The 25,105-nt window shown below is 45.3% G+C and overlaps 1 protein-coding gene across 2 annotated transcripts in view; it reads left to right on the top strand.

The window, feature by feature from the left end:
• LAMA3 (laminin subunit alpha 3) overlaps window positions 1-24,873 on the top strand; it is a 257,294-nt gene extending 232,421 nt beyond the window's left edge. For both annotated transcript variants that reach the window (XM_027576783.2, XM_027576785.2), the window contains 12 exons: window positions 205-345; window positions 2,557-2,696; window positions 3,465-3,596; window positions 4,698-4,851; window positions 9,159-9,328; window positions 13,065-13,248; window positions 14,853-14,993; window positions 19,388-19,547; window positions 19,644-19,774; window positions 22,110-22,203; window positions 23,462-23,581; window positions 24,329-24,873. In XM_027576783.2, the coding sequence (XP_027432584.2) occupies window positions 205-345; window positions 2,557-2,696; window positions 3,465-3,596; window positions 4,698-4,851; window positions 9,159-9,328; window positions 13,065-13,248; window positions 14,853-14,993; window positions 19,388-19,547; window positions 19,644-19,774; window positions 22,110-22,203; window positions 23,462-23,581; window positions 24,329-24,474 (1,713 nt within the window). In that variant the 3' untranslated portion in view covers window positions 24,475-24,873. The remainder of the gene's footprint in view (window positions 1-204; window positions 346-2,556; window positions 2,697-3,464; window positions 3,597-4,697; window positions 4,852-9,158; window positions 9,329-13,064; window positions 13,249-14,852; window positions 14,994-19,387; window positions 19,548-19,643; window positions 19,775-22,109; window positions 22,204-23,461; window positions 23,582-24,328) is intronic.
• The last annotated feature ends 232 nt before the right edge of the window (window positions 24,874-25,105 follow it).

Below are 25,105 nucleotides of genomic sequence, written 5' to 3' on the forward strand. Positions count from 1 at the left end.
AACCCCTTCAGGTTTGCATATTACATTTGTAAGAAGAAAGAAGTACCAACTCTACACACAAAAACTCATGCAGAAAAACAGTTTCTTCCTGAGGCAACAGAAACCACATTAATCAGCTCAGGTGAAGCGATACAGGATAAGATCCTGGATTTCAGCCATCAAATCATTCCAATGCCAGTAATTTATTCCACGTTTGCATTTCAGCTCGTGCGATCTGCCTCATTCTCCAGGGGTGGACAATTGAGGTTCACCAATTTGGACCTCCCTTTGCCCAACGAATTCCAGGCCTCCTTTGGGTTTCAGACCTTTCAACCGGGTGGCATGTTATTTAATCTCCAGGCACAGGTATGAAATATTGCATGAATACTGAACAAGACTTAAACTGACTCAAAGTTTGATGTCAAAAACAATAGAGATTTTTGATGGTAAACTAGTTGGGCATTTTATCCATCATCACACGGTAAATGACATTGCGTATTTCAGCCGTGGAGGTTACTTTTCATCCTGAGGCAAGTCCTAAAATAAGAAAGTACATTAGAGTTTACAGAGTTGAATTCATATGTATTCATGGACTTATTTTCATTCTTCTTGGGTTTATTTCACGAGTTAAGGTGAATTATAACTGTTATAAGTAATAATGTAGCCTAAAGTTTTAGATCTAAGAAAAAAATCCGAATGTGTCCCCACTGTTTCTTTTTGATTCCACAAAAGATAGCTCTTCAGATTCCTTTTTTGCAGCAGTAGCTGGTTAGACAATATTTACATCTGGGGAATGAGAGGAAATAGGGTCCTTGGCTCTTTGTTCATGTACAACAGAGCGACAAGGTACCCTTTATAGCTTCATAGGATTTCATTTGTGTGGTTATATAGGTATAGAGGTCAACGAATATTTAGAAATCCCCTTGTAGAATGAGGGGGATTTTAACGTAGAAGTAGAAGTAGAATACTGACATTCTTGGATTTGTTTCTTTAGGATTGCCAGCACAACAGACATTTAGTATTTGTTGAAAGAAAGAACAGTAGCTGAGTCTGTGGCAATGTCATACTAGAAGGCCTTGTCTCTCTTGATATATATTTCCTCATCAGCCTTTAGAGATCTTTTTTTTTTTTAAACTACCTCCTGAAGAAACATGTGCCAGCATTTGGCTACAAGAGTGCCTTTTCTATCAAAGTAGGATGTTTCGAACTAGTTCTTATGACACCCAGTGCTTGTTTCCCCTGCCAAGGGTAGGGACACAGAGTACACAATATACAGAATGATTAAAAACTGGCAGAAGAGTTGACTGAGCAAAAGAGGGGATCACTCCTAGACAATGGAGGGATCCTAGAAATACCCCAGGAACACTGCCCTCAACTTCATAATGGGTTAGCTAAGTCATACATATAAATTGGCATTCCTTTACCCAACTCATAATGAATATTGCCAACTGAAAAAAATCAAAATAAAACTGACAGTGGCTACAACCACACACTGTAAAAATAGTTTTATTTAGTTTTTTTAAAGATTTATTTATTTGAGAGAGAGGGAGCATGAGTGGGGGAGGAGCAGAGGCAGAAGAAGAGAGAGAGAATCCCCAAGCAGACTCCCTCTGAGTGCAGAGCCCAATGTGGGGCTCGATCCCAGGACCCTGAGATCATGACCTGAGCCAAAATCAAGTCAGCCACTTAACCGACTGAGCCACCCAGGCAGCCATATAAAAGTTGTTTTAGACTAAAAGCTCACTGAATGATCACATCTTGTTGAAAATTGCAAAAATTGTACTTGGTAGAAAAAAAATCAAAATTAAAATGACAACTGCAAAAACTACACACATTTATTAAGAAATAACAGAACTGAATCATCATGCCAAAATTTAGATCTGCAGAGTTTGACATCAGAAAATTGAACTTCCTAGGAATTATGACCAGAAAATAAAAAATTCATAATGACTAAAGAGAAGATATCATTGCTATAATCATATATTTTAAAAAATGGATGAATCAAGTCTTCATCACAAAATTGATTCAGAAAAGAATTGATCCTGATGAAAATAACTTCAACAGATTGGCGTATCATTGATGGAGAAGTTAAATTGGTTTATGGGGAAAAAAAAGAATAAAAAGGGGAGGTGCCTGCGTGGCTCAGTCGGTTAGGCATCTGCCTTTAGCTCAGGTCATGATCTCAGGGTCCTGGGATGGAGCCCTACATGGGGCTGCCTGCTCAGCAGGGAGTCTGCTTCTCCCTCTCTCTCTGCCCTTCCTCCTGCTTGTGCTCTCTCTCTCTCTCTCTCTGTCAAATAAATAAAATCTTTAAAAAAATTTGGTTTATGGATGTAGATCCATAAGATGCTTTTGACAGATTCAAGTGTTAAAATACTTTGCATAAGACTTTTATATTCATAAACACAGGGTCAGAATATTCAAAAATAATCTTTAGATTGAAATAGTGAAGTCAAAACATTTGGGCCAAAACATCCTGTCTTATCTGTAGTGTTATCATAACTTCAGTATTGACACCGTCATAATCTTTCATTGGAAGTTAATGACATTGATGGGTATGTTCTGTGGTGGTTTCAGACACGGAACCTGCAGGTCTCCCTGGAAGATGGTCACATTGAACTGAACACCAGGGATAGCAACAGTCCAATTTTTAGATCTCCGCAGACGTACACGGATGGTTCACTGCATTATGTATCTGTCATAAGTGACAACTCTGGGTGAGTACGACGGCACTTTCGCCAGAGCTCTAAGACTTTTGTTTAGCTTAATGGAATTTTCTAGTATTTTTTTGTGAAGTATGTGTCCTTGATGCTAACGCTATTTTACTAGTAAGTCTTAGCCTTCTTCCTGGTTCTGTATCAATGTCCTCATTAAAAAAAAATAATAAAAAAATCAGTCAGCCAAAAGGTGGATGGATAAACCAACTGTGTTTATTCAAAATGTGGGAATGAAACCGGAGTAATGAGCACAAAAGATCTACAACCGTATAGAATGCCATGGATGAACCTCACAGCGTCCTGCTGAGTGAAAGAGGTCACGCATAAAAGAATTCATCTCCTATGATTTCATTTATATAAAATTCAAAAACAGGCAAAATTAATTTCTTCTGTCAGATTCAGGGCTCGGGGGTTATACCCTCAGACAGGGAAAAGGGGGCACAAGGCAGGGTTCCTGGGTGCTGGTCAGTTCTGCTTCTGTGGCTGGGTGCTGGTGTCGTTGGTGTATTCACACTGCAAAAAATTCACTGAGCACACAGGGTATGTTCATTTTCTGTACATATAGACTGCTTTAATAAAAATATAATAAAGAAATACATGAAAAAAATTTTTTAAAAATTTAAATGCTCTTTAAAAATAAATGTAGTTTAACAATTTCCTTTAGGTTAAAGACGTGGAGTCCAAATAGAAGAGCCTCAGTGGGCCACATGGTGAGAAACTTGTCTTCCCTGCCGTTCTCACTCTTGTTTTGCCTTCCTCTTCGTCCAGCCTCCGGCTTCTCATTGATGACCAGACTCTGAAAAGTAACCAAAGGCTACAGGACTTGTCGGGTTCCCAGCATCCCCTGTATCTGGGCGGGAGTCACTTTGAGGGTTGCATCAGCAACGTCTTCATCCGGAGGTGCGTGCCCTGTTGCGGGGGTGCGGCTGATGAGCGTGGTCTGCCTCAGGGAGGGCAGCCCCTTGCTCTGGTAGTGGAGTTGGATTTGTCAGCACGTGCTGCCTGAGGCTCTCATTCCACCAACTTTCAAACAACTTCTTAGACAAGATACGCACATTAGAAACAAACCACCTCCCAGGAACACCTCACCTGGGCCCGGCCTCCCTTTGTAGGAGCAGCTTTGGCACATAACCTTGGGAAAGGTCTAGTGAAAGTTAACTTTCAGATTATGGCCCTGAAGATTTTCCATACTGAAATTTTACTTCATTTTAATCAAGGTCATGCAATTTGATTTCATCAGTGCTCCCCTGTTTTGGGGGGCTGGGGACTTGCATGGGCCGGCACTGCTGGGAAGCCAAATCACCACCGTGTCGAACCCGACCGGGACTTTTCATAGAGAGAGGAGCCTGGTCCTTGCACACAAATGTTTAGATGTTCTTTCCTTTTGATTCAAAATGATCGCTTTTTAGATAAAAGCCAAAACCCTCCCCAAGGCAGAAGGAGGGCCCAGGACTGGTCAGGAACCTCGGCAACCTATGGGGAGCTTGGGGGCTCCTGCTGTCCATCAAGGCTCAGACAACAATCATGAGATAAGCAGATTATTTATCTGTGAGACTCTCCTGCTCAAATGCAGCAAGATCAACCCTTCTGCAAACTCACCTCTAAGGTTTCCTGGTGTTCACCATCATTCTAGGTCATCAGTGCCCACTTTTCTCCTCTCTGCATAATTCATTTTCACATTTCTAAATGACACCTGTTCCAAAGAGACCACTATCATACTCTGGCTTTGCCCCAGCCCTAACCATTCAAGTCAATGAAATTTTTTGAGCCTTCCTGCCGGCAAGGCATGGTGCTGGGTATTATAGGGAATGCAGAAGTGGGTCACAGCCCATCCTCCTCTCTGAGCCTGGTGTCTCCTCTAGATATAATGTGCAGGTAGGAGATGAAAGTTCACCTAAAGCCTGACAGTAAGAATGCATAGTTTTGAAGCTCTCTCTGCCAGTGCATCTTCCTTGAGATTTCAGAGTTGGACAGTGGTTTGCCTCTTCACCCTCCTTCCAGGCAATCAGGGAGCCCTGCGGTCCTGGACTTGGCCAGTAAAACTTTCAAGAGAGATGTGTCCCTGGGAGGCTGCAGTTTAAACCCACCACCTTTCCTCCTGTTGCTCAGAGGTTCTATGAGGTTTAACAAATCCCACACTTTGAATATCAATCAGGTAAGTGTACCCAACACTGGCTTTTGCTTCTCCCTTGGGGATTCTCAGAAGTGAATCCTACTTCATGTGAGATGTTGGGGAAGGGGTGGGAGTGGAGGGAGGGGTGTAGATCGCCTGATCTCTTGGTGGTCGGTGCCTCCAGGAAGTGGGATCGATGGGTCAGCAACAGTTGCATTATACCAAAGGTAAAAAATCTTTTACTTTGTATCTTGGTGAAAATTCAGCAATTTTTGCTGGCAGAACAAATTAAATCCTAGGTTTCTCAAGTCCTATAGATGATGTCTTGCTCTTTTGACACTTCTGTTGTGTCTCCAACAGGCACAATGAGTTTCTCTAGAATATAGGAATCATGCCCCTTCCCCTGCCCACAGACACCCCTCCACCCTGCCCCTTATGACAGCACGCATGCACGCACCCAGGCCTTGCCAAGACCAGTGCGGTTTGACCTTGACTGCACATTAGAAACAGCTGGGGAGCTTTTAAAAGCCTAATGCTCGGGTTGCATCCCACCCAATTAGGTCAGATGCTCTTGCAGTGGGTCCAAGCGGCAGGAGTTTATAAAGCTTCCAGGGGATCCTAATGTGCAGCACTAAGAGAGGCTGAAAGGAAGAACAGTTTCTGATTTGAAGGAGCAGAAGCATCATAATGAATTGGACACAGGGTTAGGACTTAAAGAATTCCTTGCTGTGCCCGAGGTCAACAGTCTGACCTCCCCATATCTGGAGGTTACAATTAAAACGATTAATGGATAAGGCTGAGCACCTACCTATGTGCTAGCCAAGTGGCTTTTCTTACTAAATCTGCAAGTAACCTTGTGAAGGAAGTAGCATTACTATCCTTCTGTACTTTCATGTCACCATCCTAAAGTAATAGTAGCAAGTGAGTATATGACCAGCCACATGTTCCAGAACAAGATGCTGCAGTGTAGAAAGGTCAGCAATTGGCCCAAGCTCCCACAGATAGAAGGTGGAGTTGGAATTCAAAACCCGACAGCCTCCTCCCGCAGCCTGTGCCTCTTAAAAGCAACGCACTTCTGTTCAGCACACTTTTCACTCACCATCAACCCCATGCCACTTGCCTGCCAATATTTTCCCTGCGGCACAGTGATTTGGAGGAGTTGAATAGATAGCACATAATCAGAAATGTTCTACGCTATTAAGAAGAAGTATAGTTCAGAGAGGGTAGTCATTTTACTGTTAGGAGAACATCTTTAGGATGGCTCCATCAGGAATGAAATCACATGAATTCACTTTTTTCATCAGAAGGCTGAAAGTTACGGAGAGACTAAATTAACACAGCGATGGTAGAGATGGAGAGAAGGAAATGGATTCAAAGCTGTTTAGAAGATAGAATGTACAGGACCCAGATAATGATTGACGGTGGGTGTAAGGGAGAGGCAGGAGTTAATACAATTCCGAAGCATCTGGTCCAGGTTATTGGATGGATGGAGGTGCCGTTCATGGAGATAGGAGAAGGACAAGTATTCAGAGGAAGAGACTGAGTGGAGTGTGTTTTATATTGAGTGACAGGTGCCCGCAGGACATCTACAGGGAGAAAGCTGGCGGGGGCCTGTCAGATGTCGCTGAGTGGGCCTCAGCGGATGGCGGGCGCAGGGGCTGGAGTTATCCCTGTGGGAGCCGCCATGAACACACTGTATTTAATTGTGCCCCTGTTCTGTGCAAGCCCCCAGATTAGGTAGAATAAGACATTAATTCTGCCTCCAAAAGCTCACTGACAGAAAGAAAGCAAACAAGCCACAAAGCTTTGTGGTTAAGGACTAGACTTTGGGGTAAGACTTACTGGGTTTGCATCAGGCTTACTAGGTGTGTGACCTTGAGTGATTATATAACGTCTCTGTGGGTCTATTTCCTGCAACATAATGGGGATATATAAAGTAATATCTTGTAGTGGTGTTGTGAGAGTTAAATGAGGTAATAAACACAAAACACGTAGCAAAGTGCCTGGCACATGGTAAGCATAGCTGTGATCATTATATACCCTAATAACCTAAGTGAAAGGCACGAAACATGCAACAGACCTGGGGTGGCAGGAGTTTTCCTGCCCCAGAGATCAGGAGGTGACACACGAGCTGGGCCCGGAGGATGGGTTGGATTTAGACAAGTGAGTGTCGCTGCTACGTGAGCAGAAGCCCAAAGCCCAGAGGCGGGATGTGGGTGCACCTCAGGTACAAGACCCATTCCATGCATTCTCTCTGATCTTCAGTAGTTTGCAGTCTCTCTCTTTCAGTTCTCACCACACCCCTCTGAGAGCAGAATAAACTACCAACTCTATAGGTAGGGAACTGAGTCTCAGGGAGGCTAAAACAAAAACAAAACAAAACAAAAAAACAAAACCAACTAGCCCAAGAGCACCCAGTCAGTAAATGGTAGACTCAGAATTCAGACTTAGGGCTGTAGATCTCAAATGTTCTCTTCAGACTACGTCCTGTGGCTTCTTTGGCTTGGAAAGCTTGGTGAACAGGGGAAATTGGGTGGAGAAAGGGTGGGGAGTGACAAGGTCAACTCAGAATTCCACGTTTGAGCCACATCAGGCAGAGGATGGCCTGACATAATTTTGACATTTTTCTATAGGCAGCACGAAGCCATTGAAAGGCCTGCTTTAAGCCATGTTTAAATAAACTGGCAGGAGCCTGTGGGATGGTTTGGTGAGGGAAAGTTCTAGAGACACGGAGTCAAGCTGGCGAAGTACTACAAAGTCCAGGCAAGAGAGTCAGAGCCTTTCAGGGCAGGGGGATTAGGGCTGAAAAGGAAGGAGTGGCAATCGTGTCACAGAGATAAAGGAGGACACGGAAGCTAAACTCGGGGAAGAGGCAAGGGAGGTAGGTGGGTGTCCACCATGGCCAGGATGTAGGGCCTGGATGCTCCGGAACACGTGGGGGCCATTATGAGAAGGAAGAGGTGGTGACAAAAGTTATTTATGAAATCTTCTCATCTTGATGTTACTGCTCTTGATACACAAAGAAGAATCTTTCAGGGAGGGAGTGAGGACCCACTCTTGCGAGCCCCAGGCAGGAAGCTCCACTAGCCTCCAGGTTTGACTGGATTTGAAGTGGTTTTAAGCAATTCATCTAACTTTCTGGTGGCCATGATTGCTCATCTCCACTCAGCAATGTGTAAGCACAGGATGTTTTAAATAACTGGTATCAGGTTTCCATTCTGAGCACCCTGTCCAGGAATTGGGCCCGGGAGGAAAACCTGATCTTGAAGGAATTTAAATCTGTTGGGGATCCTTTAGCTATTAGCTCCAAGTGTAAAATGACTTAAACAATAAGAGGATCTATAAAGTCACATAACAGACAGCTTGAGGACAGGTAGGCTTAAGGCCTGGCTGGTCTCAGCTCACCTCAGCTCCACCCTGCGTAGTTTGGAGCTTCATATACTGACGGGACAATGCCCAGCACCAGAGCCACGGATCAGCTCGGCTTTATTAGTAAAGATATTATTTCTCAGAGGCCCCCCCCCCCCGCTCCACCACCACGTCCCCTCCAGGTTCATTGGCCAAGAGGGAGGTCACATGTTCCTCTCTCATCCAATCCCTGGCACAGTGAATCCCTGCTCGTCCCTTCGACAAATAGAGATCCCAGCTGAGCTCTGGTCTTGTGGGAGTTGTGGACATGGGATCAAAATCTGGGTTCTTCCTAGCCAAGAAAAAGGGAGGAATGGCTGGAGAGTCTCAGTTTCTAACAACAATTTTGCTAGTCCTACTTGATATTTATCACAGTTGTTTTTCAGCATTAAAACTTTGTTCTGTTCAAAAGTTCAACACATCGTCTAAGCTCAGGACACACTTCTGTGTATGGATCAATTCTAATTAAAGTGGAGACAGGCCGGGGTTCCCCTCCAACACACACACATACCCGCCCTGCCGCACACACCCCTTCTGGTTCCTGCTGTCTGTTTTTGCACTGCCCTGTTGCAGAAACCCAAGTGAATGGCTCCAGGAGAGGTGGCGTGTTGGCGGCTGCATGGCCTGGGGACTGGCTGTGCACGCTCAGGCTGCGGGCCCAATGCTGGCTCTCCCAAGAGACACTATGATTATTCCACAGCTCCATGGTGGGGAGGGGCTCTGGGTACCCACTCATCCCAGGTGCGGCAGCTGTCAGGAAAGAGACCAGACTTGTGTCAGATGGGAAGAACATGCATCCTCCCCAAGGATGAATTCATCTCTATTGAATTAATCTCCTAGGATCGAAGTAAAAACTGAGCAAGGCTCTTAGCAAGATAAGTATTCTTTACTCTTTTCTCTGATAATGAGCTGTCCTAAGTTTGTGCTTCTCTGCCTTGCAGCCATTGCAGGACACGCCAGTGGCCTTTCCACAGAGCATGGACATGTGGCGAGAGGCTCAGTCTTGCCTACCACCTCCCCGGGCCCAGGCCAGTCATGGAGCCCTCAGGTTTGGGGACAGGCCCACCAGCCACTTGCTATTCACGATTCCCCAGGAGTTGGTGAAACCCAGGTATTTTGAATATTCCTGCCCCCACACCGACTCAGAACCTGACTCCACAATTGTATCCCAGAGTAGGCCAGCTGGCAGGACACCACGCACCTGTCACTAATGAAGTGGCAACACCACTTTTGTGGAAAGAGGTGCTGGCCTGCACAGGACATGGTGCGTGACTGCCCCAAGCGTGCTCCGTCCCTGCTGCCAGAAGGCACACGTGCGCTGCTCAGAGGCTGAAACAATCCGCTGGGCTCTGGTGTAGAATTGACGGCGTTCTAAAAATACCACTGATACTTCCTTTCAAAGCTGCTATTTATTTCTATGATAAATCACCTTTCTTCTCTACATTCTATAGTCAGAGAAAAATAATTCTTGTAAGTAGACTCAGTGCCAGATAGATCATTTTTAGAGAGCACTTTTGGACTTCTTGTGCTAACAAGTTGCCTCTCTTCTGGGGAGGAGGGAGTGAACAGAGATATTAATTATGTCAGAAAAAAGGTAGGAAAACAAGGCTTGTCATTTTCATGTGATTTGGAGACATAAATAACAAGGTGCCAAAATTCCTTTATGATTTATGTACAGAAGCAGAATTTCCCAGGGTCAGAATGGCCTGGCTTTAAGACCAAGCTTTCAATCCCCACTCAGCCACTTGCTGGCTCTGTGACCTCAGGCCATTTGCCAGATCGGTCTTCTGGGATGCAGACGTGAAGATAGGATTAGATGTTGCAAGAGATGTGTTGTTCCTGTGGGAGATAAAGGTGGAGGCAGCAGGGGCTGGTGGGAAGAGCCTTCCGCGGAGACAGGGGCCCAGCACCTGCGAATGATGGGGCCGCCGCAAGCAAAGGTCACCCCTTAGAAGAGTCCAGTGTTGGGCATCAATGGCCTGGCTCTAGTTTTGCTGTTGAGCTCAGTCCTTGGCTGGGAGTCACCCATATGCCATTGCAGATCTGAGGGCACGGGGGCTGGGGGCTGCCACCCATGGTGTCCCTGCAGCCAGTTCACTCAAAAGGGGTTTGGAGCAGCAAGTTGATGGATACCACAGGCTGTTGTTTAACTTTTTTAAGCCTCAGCTTTCTCTCTATGAACTTGGCATCATCAATGTTTTCACAAGTTGCTACATCTCTTTGAACTTCAGTTTTCTCATCAGTTAAATGGAGCTGATAATGCTTTCCCTGCAGGGAGGGATGCAGTAGCTTGCAAGGAGCTGGCCCTGGGAGGCCCACTCAATGAGCCAAGTGCACGATTCACAGGCAGATGTGAAGGCCGGAAAAGGGAAGGGTGGCGTTCAGAAGGAGAACCCTATGCCAGCAGCCCCCCATCTCCATTTGCGCCACAGAAAGGCTGGGGATCCCTGATTTGCCAACGGAGACTGAGAAGTGAGGTCCCCCTCAGTTATTTGCCCTTCCTGGGGCTACCTCTCGGGAGGAAGGCCCACTCCCCATCACCGTGCTCTTGGTCAAGATCAAGTCTCTGTGCAGATGCTGCCCAGCCTCCCCGCCCTCCTGCCTGGGCTCTGGCGCTCCCCCACCAGCGCTGCCCTCCCCCCACCCTGCAAAGCCCCTTCCTGTCTTGCATCTCCTCTCAGAGCACACTCAGTATGGTGAGTTCTCTGGCTTCTTCTGATGATTCAACCCCAGCACCTTCCCTTGCAGCACTAATGTATACATAATAAATGGGAAAAGGAACGTTTTAACGGGGAAGTGGTAAAAAGCAATCACTAGTAGATATAATTTTTAAATTATTGAAGTCTCAAATACTGTAGCCATCAAGAGTATATTTTCAGGATGAGGCAAGTCCAGAATATGGGCTATTCCGTTGTTCTCATTCTAATTTATATTCTAGCAATTCGTTGCCTCTCCTTTAAAATGCTGCACCACTATTTTATCGTTTTGGTGAATGTATAAAAATGCCACTTCACTCTCTGCCTTATTCTCCCATCCAGCAGCAATGAAGAGTCTGAGCTGCTGTATCATATGCTGGGATTTGAATCTACTGGCGTCTTTTTTGGGTGTTAGTCAGTTAGCCTTTTATGAAAGAAAGCTGCTTTAAGAAATAACTCTGGAAAGCAAATGTCAAGCCTGATAACCAAGCCCACATATGTAAAGTACTTTAATTCTGTAGCAAGTTCGAATATCCTCCTTAAATTGGCTAACCCTCATTCTCCAAACCTCCGCACACAGCTACACCAAGAGAAATATTGAGCGGTGTCACCATCTGGTTGGTTTAATTTAACATATATAGATTTCCCTTTTGTTTTGAAGAACATCACCCTCAAGGAAACTCCCTAATCTAAAAGATTCAACTTTCTCGGTGTTTGCTCAGCCTCACGATATTAAAAAGCAAAGAGAAGTAACAGTGCCATTTTCTCTTTCATTTCCTGATTCTGCCTCCAAGTTTTCCATTTACCATTTAATTCAACTATTCAATTAACTACTTAATTCAACTCAACTATTTGTCGAGTGCCTGCTGTGTATGAGGCACCCCGTGGGGATGCAGCTTTAAACAGGAGAGACCTAGGTTCTGCCTCTGTCACCCAAGGAGGGGGTGATGACAGCCTGCTGATACCTGGACCCCCCACCACCTTTGCACGCTGTCCTTTTAGGGATCCTTGTCAGTGCACGTGTGCACCAGAAACAGTTCGAGAGTGAAACACCCATCGCTGCATTCCCAGGGCTCACCACAGTGCCTTACGCATGCTACACACTCATTAAATATTTGTTGGATGCACGGGTGGGTGGGTAAAGGAGTGAATGTAAATTCTCATGCAAAGTAAATTTTGTTCAGCCAGATGTGCATATGATATGTAACCACCATGCAAAGGAGTATTAACTTTCCTTTTCTTCTTTCCCTGCATGGTGCTCGCTTAATTTCTGTTCCATCATCAGTGGGGTCTTAATTAAGGTCCAAGAAACATAAAAGCGAGTGGGAGAAGGTAGATCTGTACTTTTCTGCCTCTGCCTATGTCTTGCAGAAAGAAAATGCTTACCTGTTGCTTAAATCAAATCCTTGTTATTCCATTCGCACCCCGCCCCCACACACTTCCCCTTGCAACTTTCCTCTCCTTGCGTGTGTACAAAATAGGATGCTTATTCACTGGGTTAAAAAGATACAGGCTGCTAAGTGAAATAAGCCATTAGTCATGGACAGGCGAATACTATATAACTGCACTTATATGTGGGACCTAGAGTAATCAAATTCAGAGAGACAGGAAGGAAAATGGTGGACACGGGGGGCTGGGGCACAGGGAATGCAGAGGTGTTGTTTGATGCGTACAGAATTTCTGTTTTGCAAGGTGGAAAGAGTTCTGGAGACTGGATGCACAGCAATGTGAGTGTACTCAACCCTACTATACACTCTCAAAGGGTTAAAATGGCAAAATTTATGTTATGTATATACTTTGCCATGATTTTTTAAAATGTGGATGTTTTTTAAACAGTAAGGCACCTTTTTTCATGCCATGTGCCAGCCCTTATACCAGCAGCTAGGTTTGCCGTAGAGCTTCCTCATTATTCCCCAACAGTGTAAGAAAATCGTATGCACAACTTTTGATAGCTGGACTCTAATAGCTTTTAAAAATTCCCAAAGAGATGGGTCATTTAATCAGTACATGCCTTAGTTTATTCATTTGAATGACGGGGGTTGGGGTGTCTACGCCTCACCCTCTCTTCCGGCTTCGGGGACTCAGAAAAACACTAAAAACACTAAAAACCTCTATTTTCCTTCTTTGCCTGTTGCTTTCTTTTCCTGACAGGTCACGGTTTGCTGTGGACGTGCGGACGGCTTCCTCCAGAGGCCTTGTGTTCTACTCGGGCTCTCAGAACTCCTACATGGCGCTGTATCTCTCCAAGGGACGGCTCGTCTTTGCCTTGGGGGCAGGAGGGAAGAAGCTGAGGCTCAAAAGCAAAGAGAAGTGCAACGACGGGCAGTGGCACACGGTGAGAGCCGGGGCTGCGTGAGAAGCCGCCACTGCCGCAGAGTCCCCCCGGACTAACCTGGAGAGGGGTCGCAGCCTCCTGCCTGCCACGGAGCCCACCACTGGCCGAGCTTGTGTGCTCAGAGGCACCGAGCACCCCAGCGCTTTGGCAGCGGAGATTGCTCCGCACACCGGGCAAGGAGGTCGGGCGTGATGTCTCGGTGCCAAGATGGGCTCTATTCACTGCTTCTTCAGCCCCCGCCATGCCTCCCTGGGCTCTGTCCCCTCCCCTTCCCCTCCCACCCCCGCTGCCTGGACCATTTCTCCCGGTCAAGACACTGTCCAGGTCTCCGGGGCCCCTCTCTGAGCCGGGAATGCCTTCTGCATAACACGAGCTTAATTAAAGACCCACATCCCTAGCTTTCCAGATCTTGCCTGAAGGCATCCCAGATTGCAAGAGATACAGTATAAGAAAGGAGAAGAGCTGGGATTCAAGGGGCAGGCAGGGCCCAGATCATGGGAGCATTGAAGCCAAGGTGAGGACTCGGATTTTATTCTGAGTGTCTCTGAAGCTTCGGAAGAATCTTCAACTAAATAAGGAGCATTGCATGAACAGATGGATATTTTCAAAGCTGTCTTTAGCTGAAGAGATGAAATGGGGGTAAGAGCGGCCAGGTGGATGCCGCTGCCTTCGCCTCAAGAGGCGGTGGGGAACATGGACAGAAGTACACTGTCTAGCATGTGCTCCGAAAACTGAGAGGGCTCGCTGAGGGGTCACATGTAGAGAGTGAGAGAAAGAGGGGTCCGTATCAAGTCCTGTGGTTTGGGACCAGCCGTCGGGACGCCAGAGGGACTGCTACTGAGACGCAGAAAATGAGGAGAAGGGGCGTGTGGCCAGGGAAGGAGCAATTTAGAGCTGGGGAAGAGCCAGGGTTCTGCTGTGAACCTCCTAGGGTGGAGTGGCCTGTCAGACATTCAAGCCCACCATTCTAGATAGTAAAGGCCAGAGGTCACAGCTGGCAATATAAGTTGGGGAGGCATTAGTGAACAGTCTCATAGCCGTGAGATGGCGGAGTCCACCCTAGAGCCCAGGGATCTTGCCTTTTAGCAAAGCGGTGAAAATGTGTCCTCCCTTGTTAGTAAAGAAGTAGCCATGGCCCCTTGCTCCAGGAGCCCTGCCGAAGGACTTTTATTTTTTATTTTTTTAAGGTTTTATCCATTTATAAGAGAGAGAACATGAGGGGGGAAGGAGGAGAGGGGGAGGGAAAGGGACAAGCAGACTCCGCACTGAGCATGGAGCCCAAAGTGGGGCTCGATCCCAGGACCCTGAGATCATGACCTGAGCCGAAACCCACAGTCCGACGCTCAACCGACTGAGCCACCCAGGCACACTAAGGAATCCTTCTTATAAAGCTCACTTTTCTAGCTTACTCTGTTTAGTATCTAACATAATCTCACAAAATGGTGATGATGATGATAATACTAGGGAGAAAAATTTCTGATTTTTTAAAGCTCCTTGAAGAAACAGAAAAACATTGTTTTAAAAAATGTCCTGTGACCAGTAATAAAATACATCACCAATTGTCAGAGGTAAAACATGATTAATATATTTTTTTTACTCTTAAGGTGGTGTTTGGGCAAGATGGAGAGAAGGGGCACTTGGTTGTGGATGGTCTGAGGGCCCAGGAGGGAAGTTTGCCTGGAAATTCCACCATCAGCCTCAGAGCACCAGTTTACCTGGGATCGTCTCCCTCAGGGAAGCCAAAGGTAAATAGTTATGCTTCATCAACACATGAAAAGATGCTCAGCATCACTAATCATGAGACAAATGCAAATCTAAAGCACAATGAGATATCACCTCACCCCTGTCAGAATGGCTGTTATCAAAAAGACAAGAAATAACGAGTGTTGGTGAGGATGTGGGGAAAAGGGAACCCTCCTGCACTGTTGGTGGGAATGCAAACTGGTGCAACCACTCTGGAAAACAGTATGGAGGTTTCCTCAGAACATTAAGAATAGGAATTCTGTACAATCCAGAAATTCTACTGATGAGTATTTACCCAAAGAAAATGAAGAAAGACTCTAATTCAAAAAGAAATATACAACCCTACATTTATTGTAGCATTATTCACAATAGCCAAGATATGAAAGCAATGCAAGTGTCCACAGATAGATGAATGGATAAAGAAGATGTGATACATACACACACACACACACACACACACACACACTGGAATATTAGCCATAAAAAAGAATGAAGTCTTGCCATTCATAACAACAGAGCTGGACCTAGAGGCTATCTTGCCAAATGAAATAAATCAGACAAATACCATATGATTTCACTTATATGTAGAATCTAAAAAACAAAACGTGAACAAACAAACAAAAAAGAAATAGACTCATAAATACAGAGAACAAACTGGTGGTTGGCAGAAGGGGAGTTGGGGATGGGCCAAATAGGAGAAAGGGATTAAGAGATCATACTTCCAGTTATATAATAAATAAGTCATGGGTATGAAAAGTACAGCAGGTTTATGGTCAATAATATTGTAATAACTTTGGTGATGGACGGTGAGTACACTTAGCATGGTGAGCATTTGGTGCAAAAAAAAAGTTATGTTTTAAAACCATAAATAAAAATAATTCACCTTATGATATAATTATGAAGGTGGTGAAAAGGTACAAACTTCAGTTATAAAATAATTAAGTCCTGGGGATATAATGTACAACATGGTGACCATAGTTAATAATACTGTATTACATATTTGAAAGTTGCTAAGATAGTAAATCATAAAAGTTCTTATCACAAGACGAAAAAGATTTGTAACTATGTGTAGCAAGGGATGTTAACTAGACTTATTGTGGTAATCATACCACTATATACGTATACATAAATATATATATATGTATAGAGAGAGAGAGAGAGAGAGAATCACTATGTTGTATACCTGAAAATAATGTTATGTGTCAATTATATCTCAATTAAAAACATTTTAATATATAATCATTATAATTATATAAGATACAAGATATTCAAGAATCTCAAAATACTGTAAATAATTTTTTAAAATACCTAATTAATGTCCCAAAGCCCACAGAAATAATCCCCATTCCTAACCCTTCACTTTTTTTTTTTTAAGATTTTATTTATGTATTTGACACAGAGAGAGAGATAGCAAGAGAGAGAGCACAAGCAGGGGAGGGGGGGCAGGCAGAGGAGATGGAGGGGGAAAAGCAGGCTCCCTGCTAAGCAGGGAGCCTGATGTGGGGCTCGATCCCAGAACCCTGGGAAGGCAGATGCTTAACCCAATGAGCCACCCAGGCACCCCCCCAACCCTTCACCTTTAAGGTTCGGCTTGACACACAGGCCTGGAGGAATGAATCTAAGGCTTCTCCATGTCTTTATAGATAGGAATCTGTTAGTTTCTCTTCCAGGGAATGCAGAAACGTAGGTTTTAGGTTGTAGATGGAGACTTCTGTTTAAGATAATGTTTTCCAAACTTTAGCAATTTGTGTCACCTTCATCATCTTTGCCAAACACAGGTAAAAAAATTACTTAATAGCTTGCTCTTGGTCAACTCACTAAGTTTTGTTGTTGTTTTTTTGTTTTGTTTTGTTGGGTTGTTTTGTTTTGTTTTTGATGTGCTTGTTGGGGGGAGAGGGGCAAAGAGAGAATCTTCAGCAGGCTCCACACCCAGCGCAGAGCCAGAGGCAGGGCTCGATCTCACAACCCTGAGGTCACAACCTAGCCAAAGTCAACAGTGGGACACTTAATCAGCTGAGCCACTCAGGCGCCCCAAATTTAAGTTTATTTTTAAAGGATGTTTTTGTCTCCCCATAAATGGAAACCCAGTATTTTTTACCATAAAGAGTAGGTAACCATAAATATAAATATATGTAAACAAAACAGTGTTATTAAAGTCTGGTCAGATAGTGTGGTTATACTCCATTTGGAAGAAAAAAAGAGTTTGACAGGTGATCGCTATATTATGTAATTAGAAGTGGCAGTTAAGACATATTAACGCAAAACTAGAGTGCATTCCTTGTCCTAATCAGAAAGTTAGAAAGGGAAGTGGAAAAGGACTAACTTAATAAGTGAATATGTGTTTTAATGTTATTTGGTGTCTGAAATAAGATTATCTCAAGAACCAAACTTAGGAAAGTGCAAAGGTTTTGATGTGGCCATGGCTCCGAGCCTGGGCTCCGTGAGTGCCCTGTCCCTCCTCCCCACTCCGATGCCAGCAGAGCCCCCACCACACCTGCCTTACATGGGGCACCACACGCAGCTGTCTGTCTTCTCCCTGATTTGCCTTTCGCTCCCACACAGTGAAGGAAGAGGGTCCTGTCGACAGTTCAGTCCTAGGACCGCCCTCGCCAGAATGTGCTGCCCCACGCTCAGCCCCTCTTGCCCCTTTCCTCGGGGCTGCTGGCCCGTCCTGCTGTGATGTTTGCTTGCAGTGAGGGAGGAAGGGCCAAGACTCAAATCTGGGCCTGGAAATGGACATAATTAGAAGAGGAAATTTCAGCCAACTTGGATTCTAGGCGGTCAGGCTGACCTAGCCTCGGCCGCTATGTCTCAGCCTGGGCAGAGGCTCAGCCTGGCCCACCTGAGTTTTGCACTGGGGTTTGGACCGAAGCCCCAGCAAGTCAGAAAGTATTGTTTTGCTTTAGTTTATATTATACATATAATATACATATATTTATAATATATATATAGTTATATATAATCAGTATATATTAATACTGTACATAATAATACATACGTATTATATGTAATGAATATTATATAATGTGTAATATCTATGTGATATAAGGTATAATACTTATATAATAGATAACATTAATTGCCAAAGAGAATCCTCAATGTTAATGTTTGCTTTTCTGTAACCTCTGTACCTGTTTCCCTCTCAGAGAAATCATAGGATGGGGTAGCTATTCAAGAGCACAATATGGGTATTCTTTTGACCTGAGTAAGTCACACTCAGCATCGTAATATACGGGACAACCCATAGTACTCCATGTATATCACTCTTACAAACCAAGCTTCTTTTTGCTGCATTCCTCCCCCTTGAGGGTGCAAACCATGGACTACTCTCCTCCATATCCTCTCAGAGGGCAGGCAACATCCAATCAGCGTCTGCCTCTGAATACCAAAATCTGCAGTCTGCCATTAGGGATCCAGTGTTAGGTGATGACCTTCCCTGGACCGTCTGAACTCGGTTTTGGATACAGGCTCTTCATTGTATTAGATGGTAAATCTTAAGAAACTAAAAATTTCGTCGCTGAGTCCAGTTGGTAGTTTATTGTCGATAATATGCATCTCTAATGTCACCATGTCTTAAAATTATCATATACTGTGTCTGTTGTGTAGGATTCCAGGGTCCTAAAAGCATTTATTCTGGAAGGGAGTTTAAGGATTTTATTCAGTGATTCTTTCATTTTTTTTTTGAAAGTTTCTTAAAAGTTACAGTCTTGCTTCCCAGAAAAATGCACATACAGAGAACATTGGTATATAATTTCAGGGATCACAGAATCCTGAGGTGCATCCTTGGGTCGTCGTTCCAGGTGCCTGGAGGTGCTCTGCGCATGCGCCCGAGGCTGGGCATTGGGTCTTATTTTAACTCCACGGCATTCGTGATTTGTTGGTGGTGCACTGAGCCCAACAATGTAGGAAGCTTTTTTACACTTTATTATTTTTGGAATGTTTTGGCCTCTTTTTCAGTCAGCTGCCCTGCATTAAGCAATCACATAGGCTCATGAAAACTTCAGAAGTGGTTTGTACCTGCAAAGAGATGGTGAGCTATGTACACTGTAAGGCGGAAATTTCCCGTTACAGCCCTGTCTGTGCAGACCAGGGTCAGGTCCCTGACCAGCACTGGCCAGCAGCCTCCGCCGCCCCTGCCCTCTGCACACACACCGCTTGGTTTGGTGGCCCCCTCAAACTTCAGCCACCCACCGGACATCTGGTATGCAGGTTTTTCTTGGCAGTGTGGGCAGGGAGCCAAATACAACCGTCAGGCCCACCTGACTCGGGCAGGATGGTTGAATCCCCCTACCTGCCTGCTTTTGCAGACAACTGCCCTGCCCTTAACCTTGGCTGCCCCTGTGTGTCTGGGAGGTGTGACTTAATGAAGTTTGCTTTCTCTTCCGCTTGGTTGCAGAGCCTCCCCCAAAACAGCTTTGTGGGATGCCTGAGGAACTTTCAGCTGGATCTGAAACCCCTGGACACCCCTTCTGTGAGCGTTGGTGTGTCCCCCTGCGTGGATGGCTCTTTGGAGAAAGGCATTTATTTCTCCCAGGAAGGAGGTCATGTCATCCTAGGTAAGGGGCAGTTTGGAAGAGTTTATGTCTTAGAGTCTGAAGAACTCGGTCCTTTATCTTGAATTATGATGTTCTAATTTTTTTTTCTTTTGAAAGCTAACTCTGTGCTGTTGGGGCCCAAATTTAAGCTGGTCTTCAGCATTCGCCCAAGAAGCCTCACTGGCATCCTAATACACATCGGGAGTCAGCCGGGGAGGCACTTATGTGTTTATATGGAGGCCGGAAAGGTGTGTACCGTGTGATGACAGGGTCTGTGGGTTTCCGTTAGAACCACCTTCATTTCCGGAGACCACAGCAGGGGGCGTTGTGAAGGAGTGGGATCCCATCTTGTTTTAAGAGACCTGATTTCAGGGCTGACTTAGTGTTTTCCTTAAGCAAGTCAGTTCGTCATCATGTTTCCTGTTCATCATCTTTAAAACTGGGAAAACTCAAACAAGGCGGGCTGAATTCTACCTGCACCACTTAGTTATATGGCCCTAGGGAAGCTACTTAACCTACTTCAGACTCATTTTCTTTATCTTTAAAATGTGGATCATAATGCTTATATCTTAGGGCTTTTGTCAAGAGAATAGAAACTGTGGTATACTCAATAAATGTTCATTTTTCTCTCTTCCCCTTCACCCTCGTCACATCTCTACTTTTATTCATAAGGGCGGTTCCTGGAGTTGTGGGGTAGATGTTCTCAACAGCTGTCTACACCAGGTCTTTGCCCAGCAGCTGTCTACACCAGGTCTATGCCCAACAGCTGTCTACACCAGGTCTTTGCCCAGCAGCTGTCTACGCCAGGTCTATGCCCAACAGCTGTCTACACCAGCTCTATGCCCAACAGCTGTCTACACCAGCTCTATGCCCATGGCTTGGTGTCCACTGAGTCAGTTTCAGATTTCCCTTATTGTCCCTATACCACCCACCAGCATCTCTGGCCTCTGCAGCCAGGCTGGCCCCTTGGTCTGCTCCCCAGGCTTCCTTTGGCTTGGCATGGAATCCTCTTTTAGTGTAGGCTTCTGCGGCCTTCTGCCCATTCCTCATGGGCCTGGTCAATACCCTACTCTCACCACTGGGGTCCTGTCTCTTTCCTTTTCAAAACCTCTTTTAAAAACCAAATCCTTCCAGGAAGGCCTTAAGGCAAAGAGCAAATCATGATAATGTTAAGGAGCAAAAATTCAACTGAGTAAATTTGAAGATCTCATTGACGTTAATCTAGTCATGAATCAGGCAGCATCCCATCTAGCAAGTAGAGGAGGGCTCTGAGTTGTACAAAATAGAAGGGTTTTATAGGAATGAGGGTGGGGCGGGAAGTCATTAGAAAAGGAAAAGAAAGGATTCTTCCAGGCAAGGTCACATTCCATTAGGGGAAGGGCAGGGGGGTCTTAGTAGGTGGATTACCTCACCTAACTTTCGGGGTGGGTTGGGGGGTTGGTGCTGGAGAAGGCCCATGTGACAGATTACAATGTCGTGGGTGCTGTTCAGAAAATTCCTGACTGATCTATTAAGACTACATTTCTGGGGGAGGTTGAGACGTTACTTAGGTTAGGTCTTCCGCACTGGTTTGGTGACTTGCCTTAAGTGGCTCCATTCTGGGCTTTTGTTTTTCTATTTAGCCATAATATGCAGTTTTCCTTTACCTCTACCCTTCCACAGCTTATTAACGGTGAGAGGAAAACTCCCAGAAGAAGATAAAATAGCCCAAACTCCTAGAACTCTTTGTATTTGAGATGCAGCCTTTAAGAAGGCCTCAGATAGGCTAGAGGCAGGAGCGGCTTGCCGGCCTTGAGAGAAGGCTGGCTTTTCAGGGGAGGGGAGGGGCTCCGGGAGGGCTTCTGGAGAGGAAATAATCATGCACACAAAAATCGAGACCTGATAACCTTCATAACGGCTGTGACATTGTTTAGCTGGAAAACTGCCAGAGAATTGGCCGCACTGGCTAGCTACATGCAAATTAAATGCAAATTAGTTACCAACTCGCTTATTTTAGTCCTCGCATTTGTTCACCTTGCTTCAGCCCTTGGCCCTGGCCCAGAGTGGGAATGCAGAATTCTACACCCTAGCATGAGTGCCTGACCCCTGCTGCGTGCCCAGTCAAATGCCATCCATGAGCTTGCTAAATTCCTTGAACAAGAACCCTGTGAAGGCATGCATTCATGGAATTATTATAATTGTCTGGGCCTTGCAGCAGGGTGTACGCCTCAGCCAGCATTTTTGCCTTCCAAATTTCACATCCTCCTAAACAGAGCCACCGTCACGTATTAATAGCTGAGGAGGATCTTCAATGCTAATCAGTGCCCTTTGAGTAGAGCCTGACAGAGGAGGGGTTTGCATTGGGAGGACATGGCCTTTGGCAGCAACTTCAGGCTGGGCCCTGGGTTTGCAGCTTGCTTGCCTAGGAGGGATGCAGCCGAGAGATTCTTGCAAACACTGGCCCCTGTATGATCACCTGGTATGGGAGGGGGCTTATGTCTAAAGTGCTTCGGGGCTGGCGCGGTGACAGGGCTTGGGAAGGGAAGAAGCCAGGGAAGTTGGCTCTACCAGCCCTTCTGAAGGGAAAATGCATGTGTGTTCCAGGTCACGGCCTCTGTGGACAGTGAGGCAGGTGGGATCTTGACATCGGTCACACCAAAGCGGTCTCTGTGTGACGGACGGTGGCACTCCGTGACAGGTATGATGTCCGGTGACCTGTTGTTCACACCCTGAAACAGTCTCCCTTTCCTTCTGGACTTGAATGTCCCAAAGGCAGCCTCAGCTCCTCAATCCATTAGTGTCTGACCAGACTCAGCCCCCGCGGGTTAACAATGGTGAGCACATGTCCATGGTCAGCCCCAGCTGTATCGATGCCATTCGGGGTTGCTGCCGCCCGTCCTCCATCGCCTACAGAGAATTTCTTTTCTTTTCTTTTCTTTCCTTTTCTTTCTCTCTCTCTTTCTTTTTTAGCTCTGAAAACTGATAAGCTCTATTTGTTTTCAAGGCAGTACAACATTATGATTTAGATTTTGGCTCTGAAATCAAGAAGAACAAAGGTCAAATCTCAGTTCCAGCCCTTACCTAAGTGACCTTGGGCAAAAGCCACTTAATTGCTCTTTATCTTCAGTTTCCTTCTCCGCACAATGGAGGTGAAAGTAGCATCCACCTCCCAGGGTGAAAATCAAATGGGATAATGTATGTAAAGTGCACAGCAGGTTCCAATATGTAGTAAGTGCCCAGTAAGTATTTGCTCTTAATTGTTCAAGTTCATTGTTGGGCTATTTTTTTCAACCACCACTTAATATTACAGCGAGCGATGTAGATACACCAGTGGGCGGAAAACAGGCATAGCCTCCCAAACCGAATCTGCTGTTTGATGAATAACCTGGGCACGGTAGTTTGGAGATACATTAAACCACATTGGCTAAAATACCTTTTATAAAAAAGCTAGTCTCTCCCTGTCTAATTGGAATGCTAAATCCATGGCGATTAGTTACGATTGTTAATATTGGAGGAATTTTATGTGGAGGGTCAAAAGCGACTCAGTTTTTAGAAGTCAGCATCTCCCTGGAAAGAAGCTAAGATCGCATGAAATAAACATGGCCTCTGGAGCAGAGGGTCGGAATTCCCAACTCATTCAACTTATAACCAAGCTGTCTTGTCAGGCTCCTCAGTGCTTGAGAGTCATAGTGTATTCTCTGGGAAAGAAGAGTAATCATATCTTCCTCACAGATTCATTTTAAGGATTAAGTTCTGTAATGTATGTGGAACACCTAAATACCACTTGGTGTTGAGAAATCAGTTGAATTTGAGTCTAGGCTGACCGAATTCCTGCCAACAGCGCTCTCGTGGGAATGAGTTGAGCGGAAGCCCGGGGTGACACCCTAGTATAGACGTTAACCATTGGGCAGGGCTCTCCTTGGGGGACTGACCTGACGGGCTTCCTTTTCCCCCAGTCACCATGAAACAACACATTCTACACCTGGAGCTGGACGCAGAGAATAGCTACACAGCTGGACAGCTCCCCTTCCCGCCTGGCAGCGCTCCTGAGCCACTACACATTGGAGGTGTCCCAGGTAACTTGTCTTGGCTTCTTCTACACCTGTGTGTTGCCCCACGTCAGCTCTTAACATGTCCATCTTAACCCAGCAAACCCAGTGCCCCTGCCCATGGGTGATTAGCTAGGCAGCGGTTGGCTGGATGATGGAGACAGAGAGGCCCTTTGCTCCAACACATGGGAAAACCCAATTGCTAGCAATGGGCACATTGTATAGCCCAGGCCATCTTACTGCTGCTTCTTCTGTCCCAAGCCTATCATTTATAAGCCCCTCTTAAGAGGCTGCATTAACCTAGAAGCCTGATATCAGCAAAGAGTCAGGAGAGGGGCCGAGAAACTGGTCTCTCCTCTCCAGGTGTTTCGTTTTACTGGTGAGTTATTAAGCTTTAGGGGATCAGAATGGGAGGATCATGCAGGTTCTGGAATTTTGCCTGGAAGGAGCCTTGTCATTCTTCCTTCTTTTACGTTCCTCCAAATGATTTGTTAATTTTATGGGTCTTCCATGACCCATAAAAAGCACAAGAGTTCAGAGTTATTATTTATTGATTTGGGCTGTGGAATTGGCTCCTTCGAAGAACTTGAAGAGTAGCCTTGTTGCTGATTTATCACAGCAGGCCGGGGTGTGGGGGGCCAGCTCAAAGGAGGAGGTGATCGGGTAGCCCGAGACCCTCTGTCCCTTGAGCTCGAAGAAGACTATTTTTTAAACTGGGTACATTCACTTGACAGTATGAATTATCCACTGAATGCCTCTCCTTTTCTCTTGAAGCTGGTTTGAAGACACTGAAGCTCCCAGTGTGGAAATCATTTTTTGGCTGTCTGAAGAACATTCAAGTCAACCACGTTCCCATCCCTGTCACAGAAGCCGTGGACACCCAGGGCACTGTCAGTCTGAATGGCTGTCCTGACCACTAACTCAAACCCATCACACAGCAAGGGAAGTCACCTCCAAGAGCCCAGTTCCCCAACACACCTCCCTCTCTCCCTGCAGGATCATTCTTGACTTAAGACACCCTGTAGACCGGGTTGCTAGCAAGTCTCATTTTGAATTCTGACCACACATAACTCATCATCTTGGCACTCAGTGCTCCATGTGTATTTTATATAGAAATCCCATTTCTTGAAGATGATGAACAAATTGTTACACACTTTTGGTAATCTCCTTTCCCACTAAAAATGAAATGTCTTTTAAAGAACATTGTCTTCCACCTGTTAAAAAAAATATCTTTTAAAGCACTTTAAAAACACAAAAATTGTACATGTGTTAAGGGGTTATAACTTATGCGGTTAAATAAAGGCAGTGTACTCTTTAAATGATGATGTTTTATTAGCATTAAACCAATGGCTTGATGGGCATTGTTAATCATACTAATTCTTCCGCATGTGTTCAGTGTGCTACCTACAACACAGTTTTCTGCAGATAATCATTACGCACATACTGGCAAGGTACTGTGTGTGCTCAATGTTGGACACACAATCAGGCAGAAAAAGTAATTCCTGCCCTGAAGGAATATGCAGTCCTATTGGGGAGACACACAATATTCAT

This window comes from Zalophus californianus, chromosome 14, assembly GCF_009762305.2.
Source record: "Zalophus californianus isolate mZalCal1 chromosome 14, mZalCal1.pri.v2, whole genome shotgun sequence".
NCBI lineage: Eukaryota > Metazoa > Chordata > Mammalia > Carnivora > Otariidae > Zalophus > Zalophus californianus.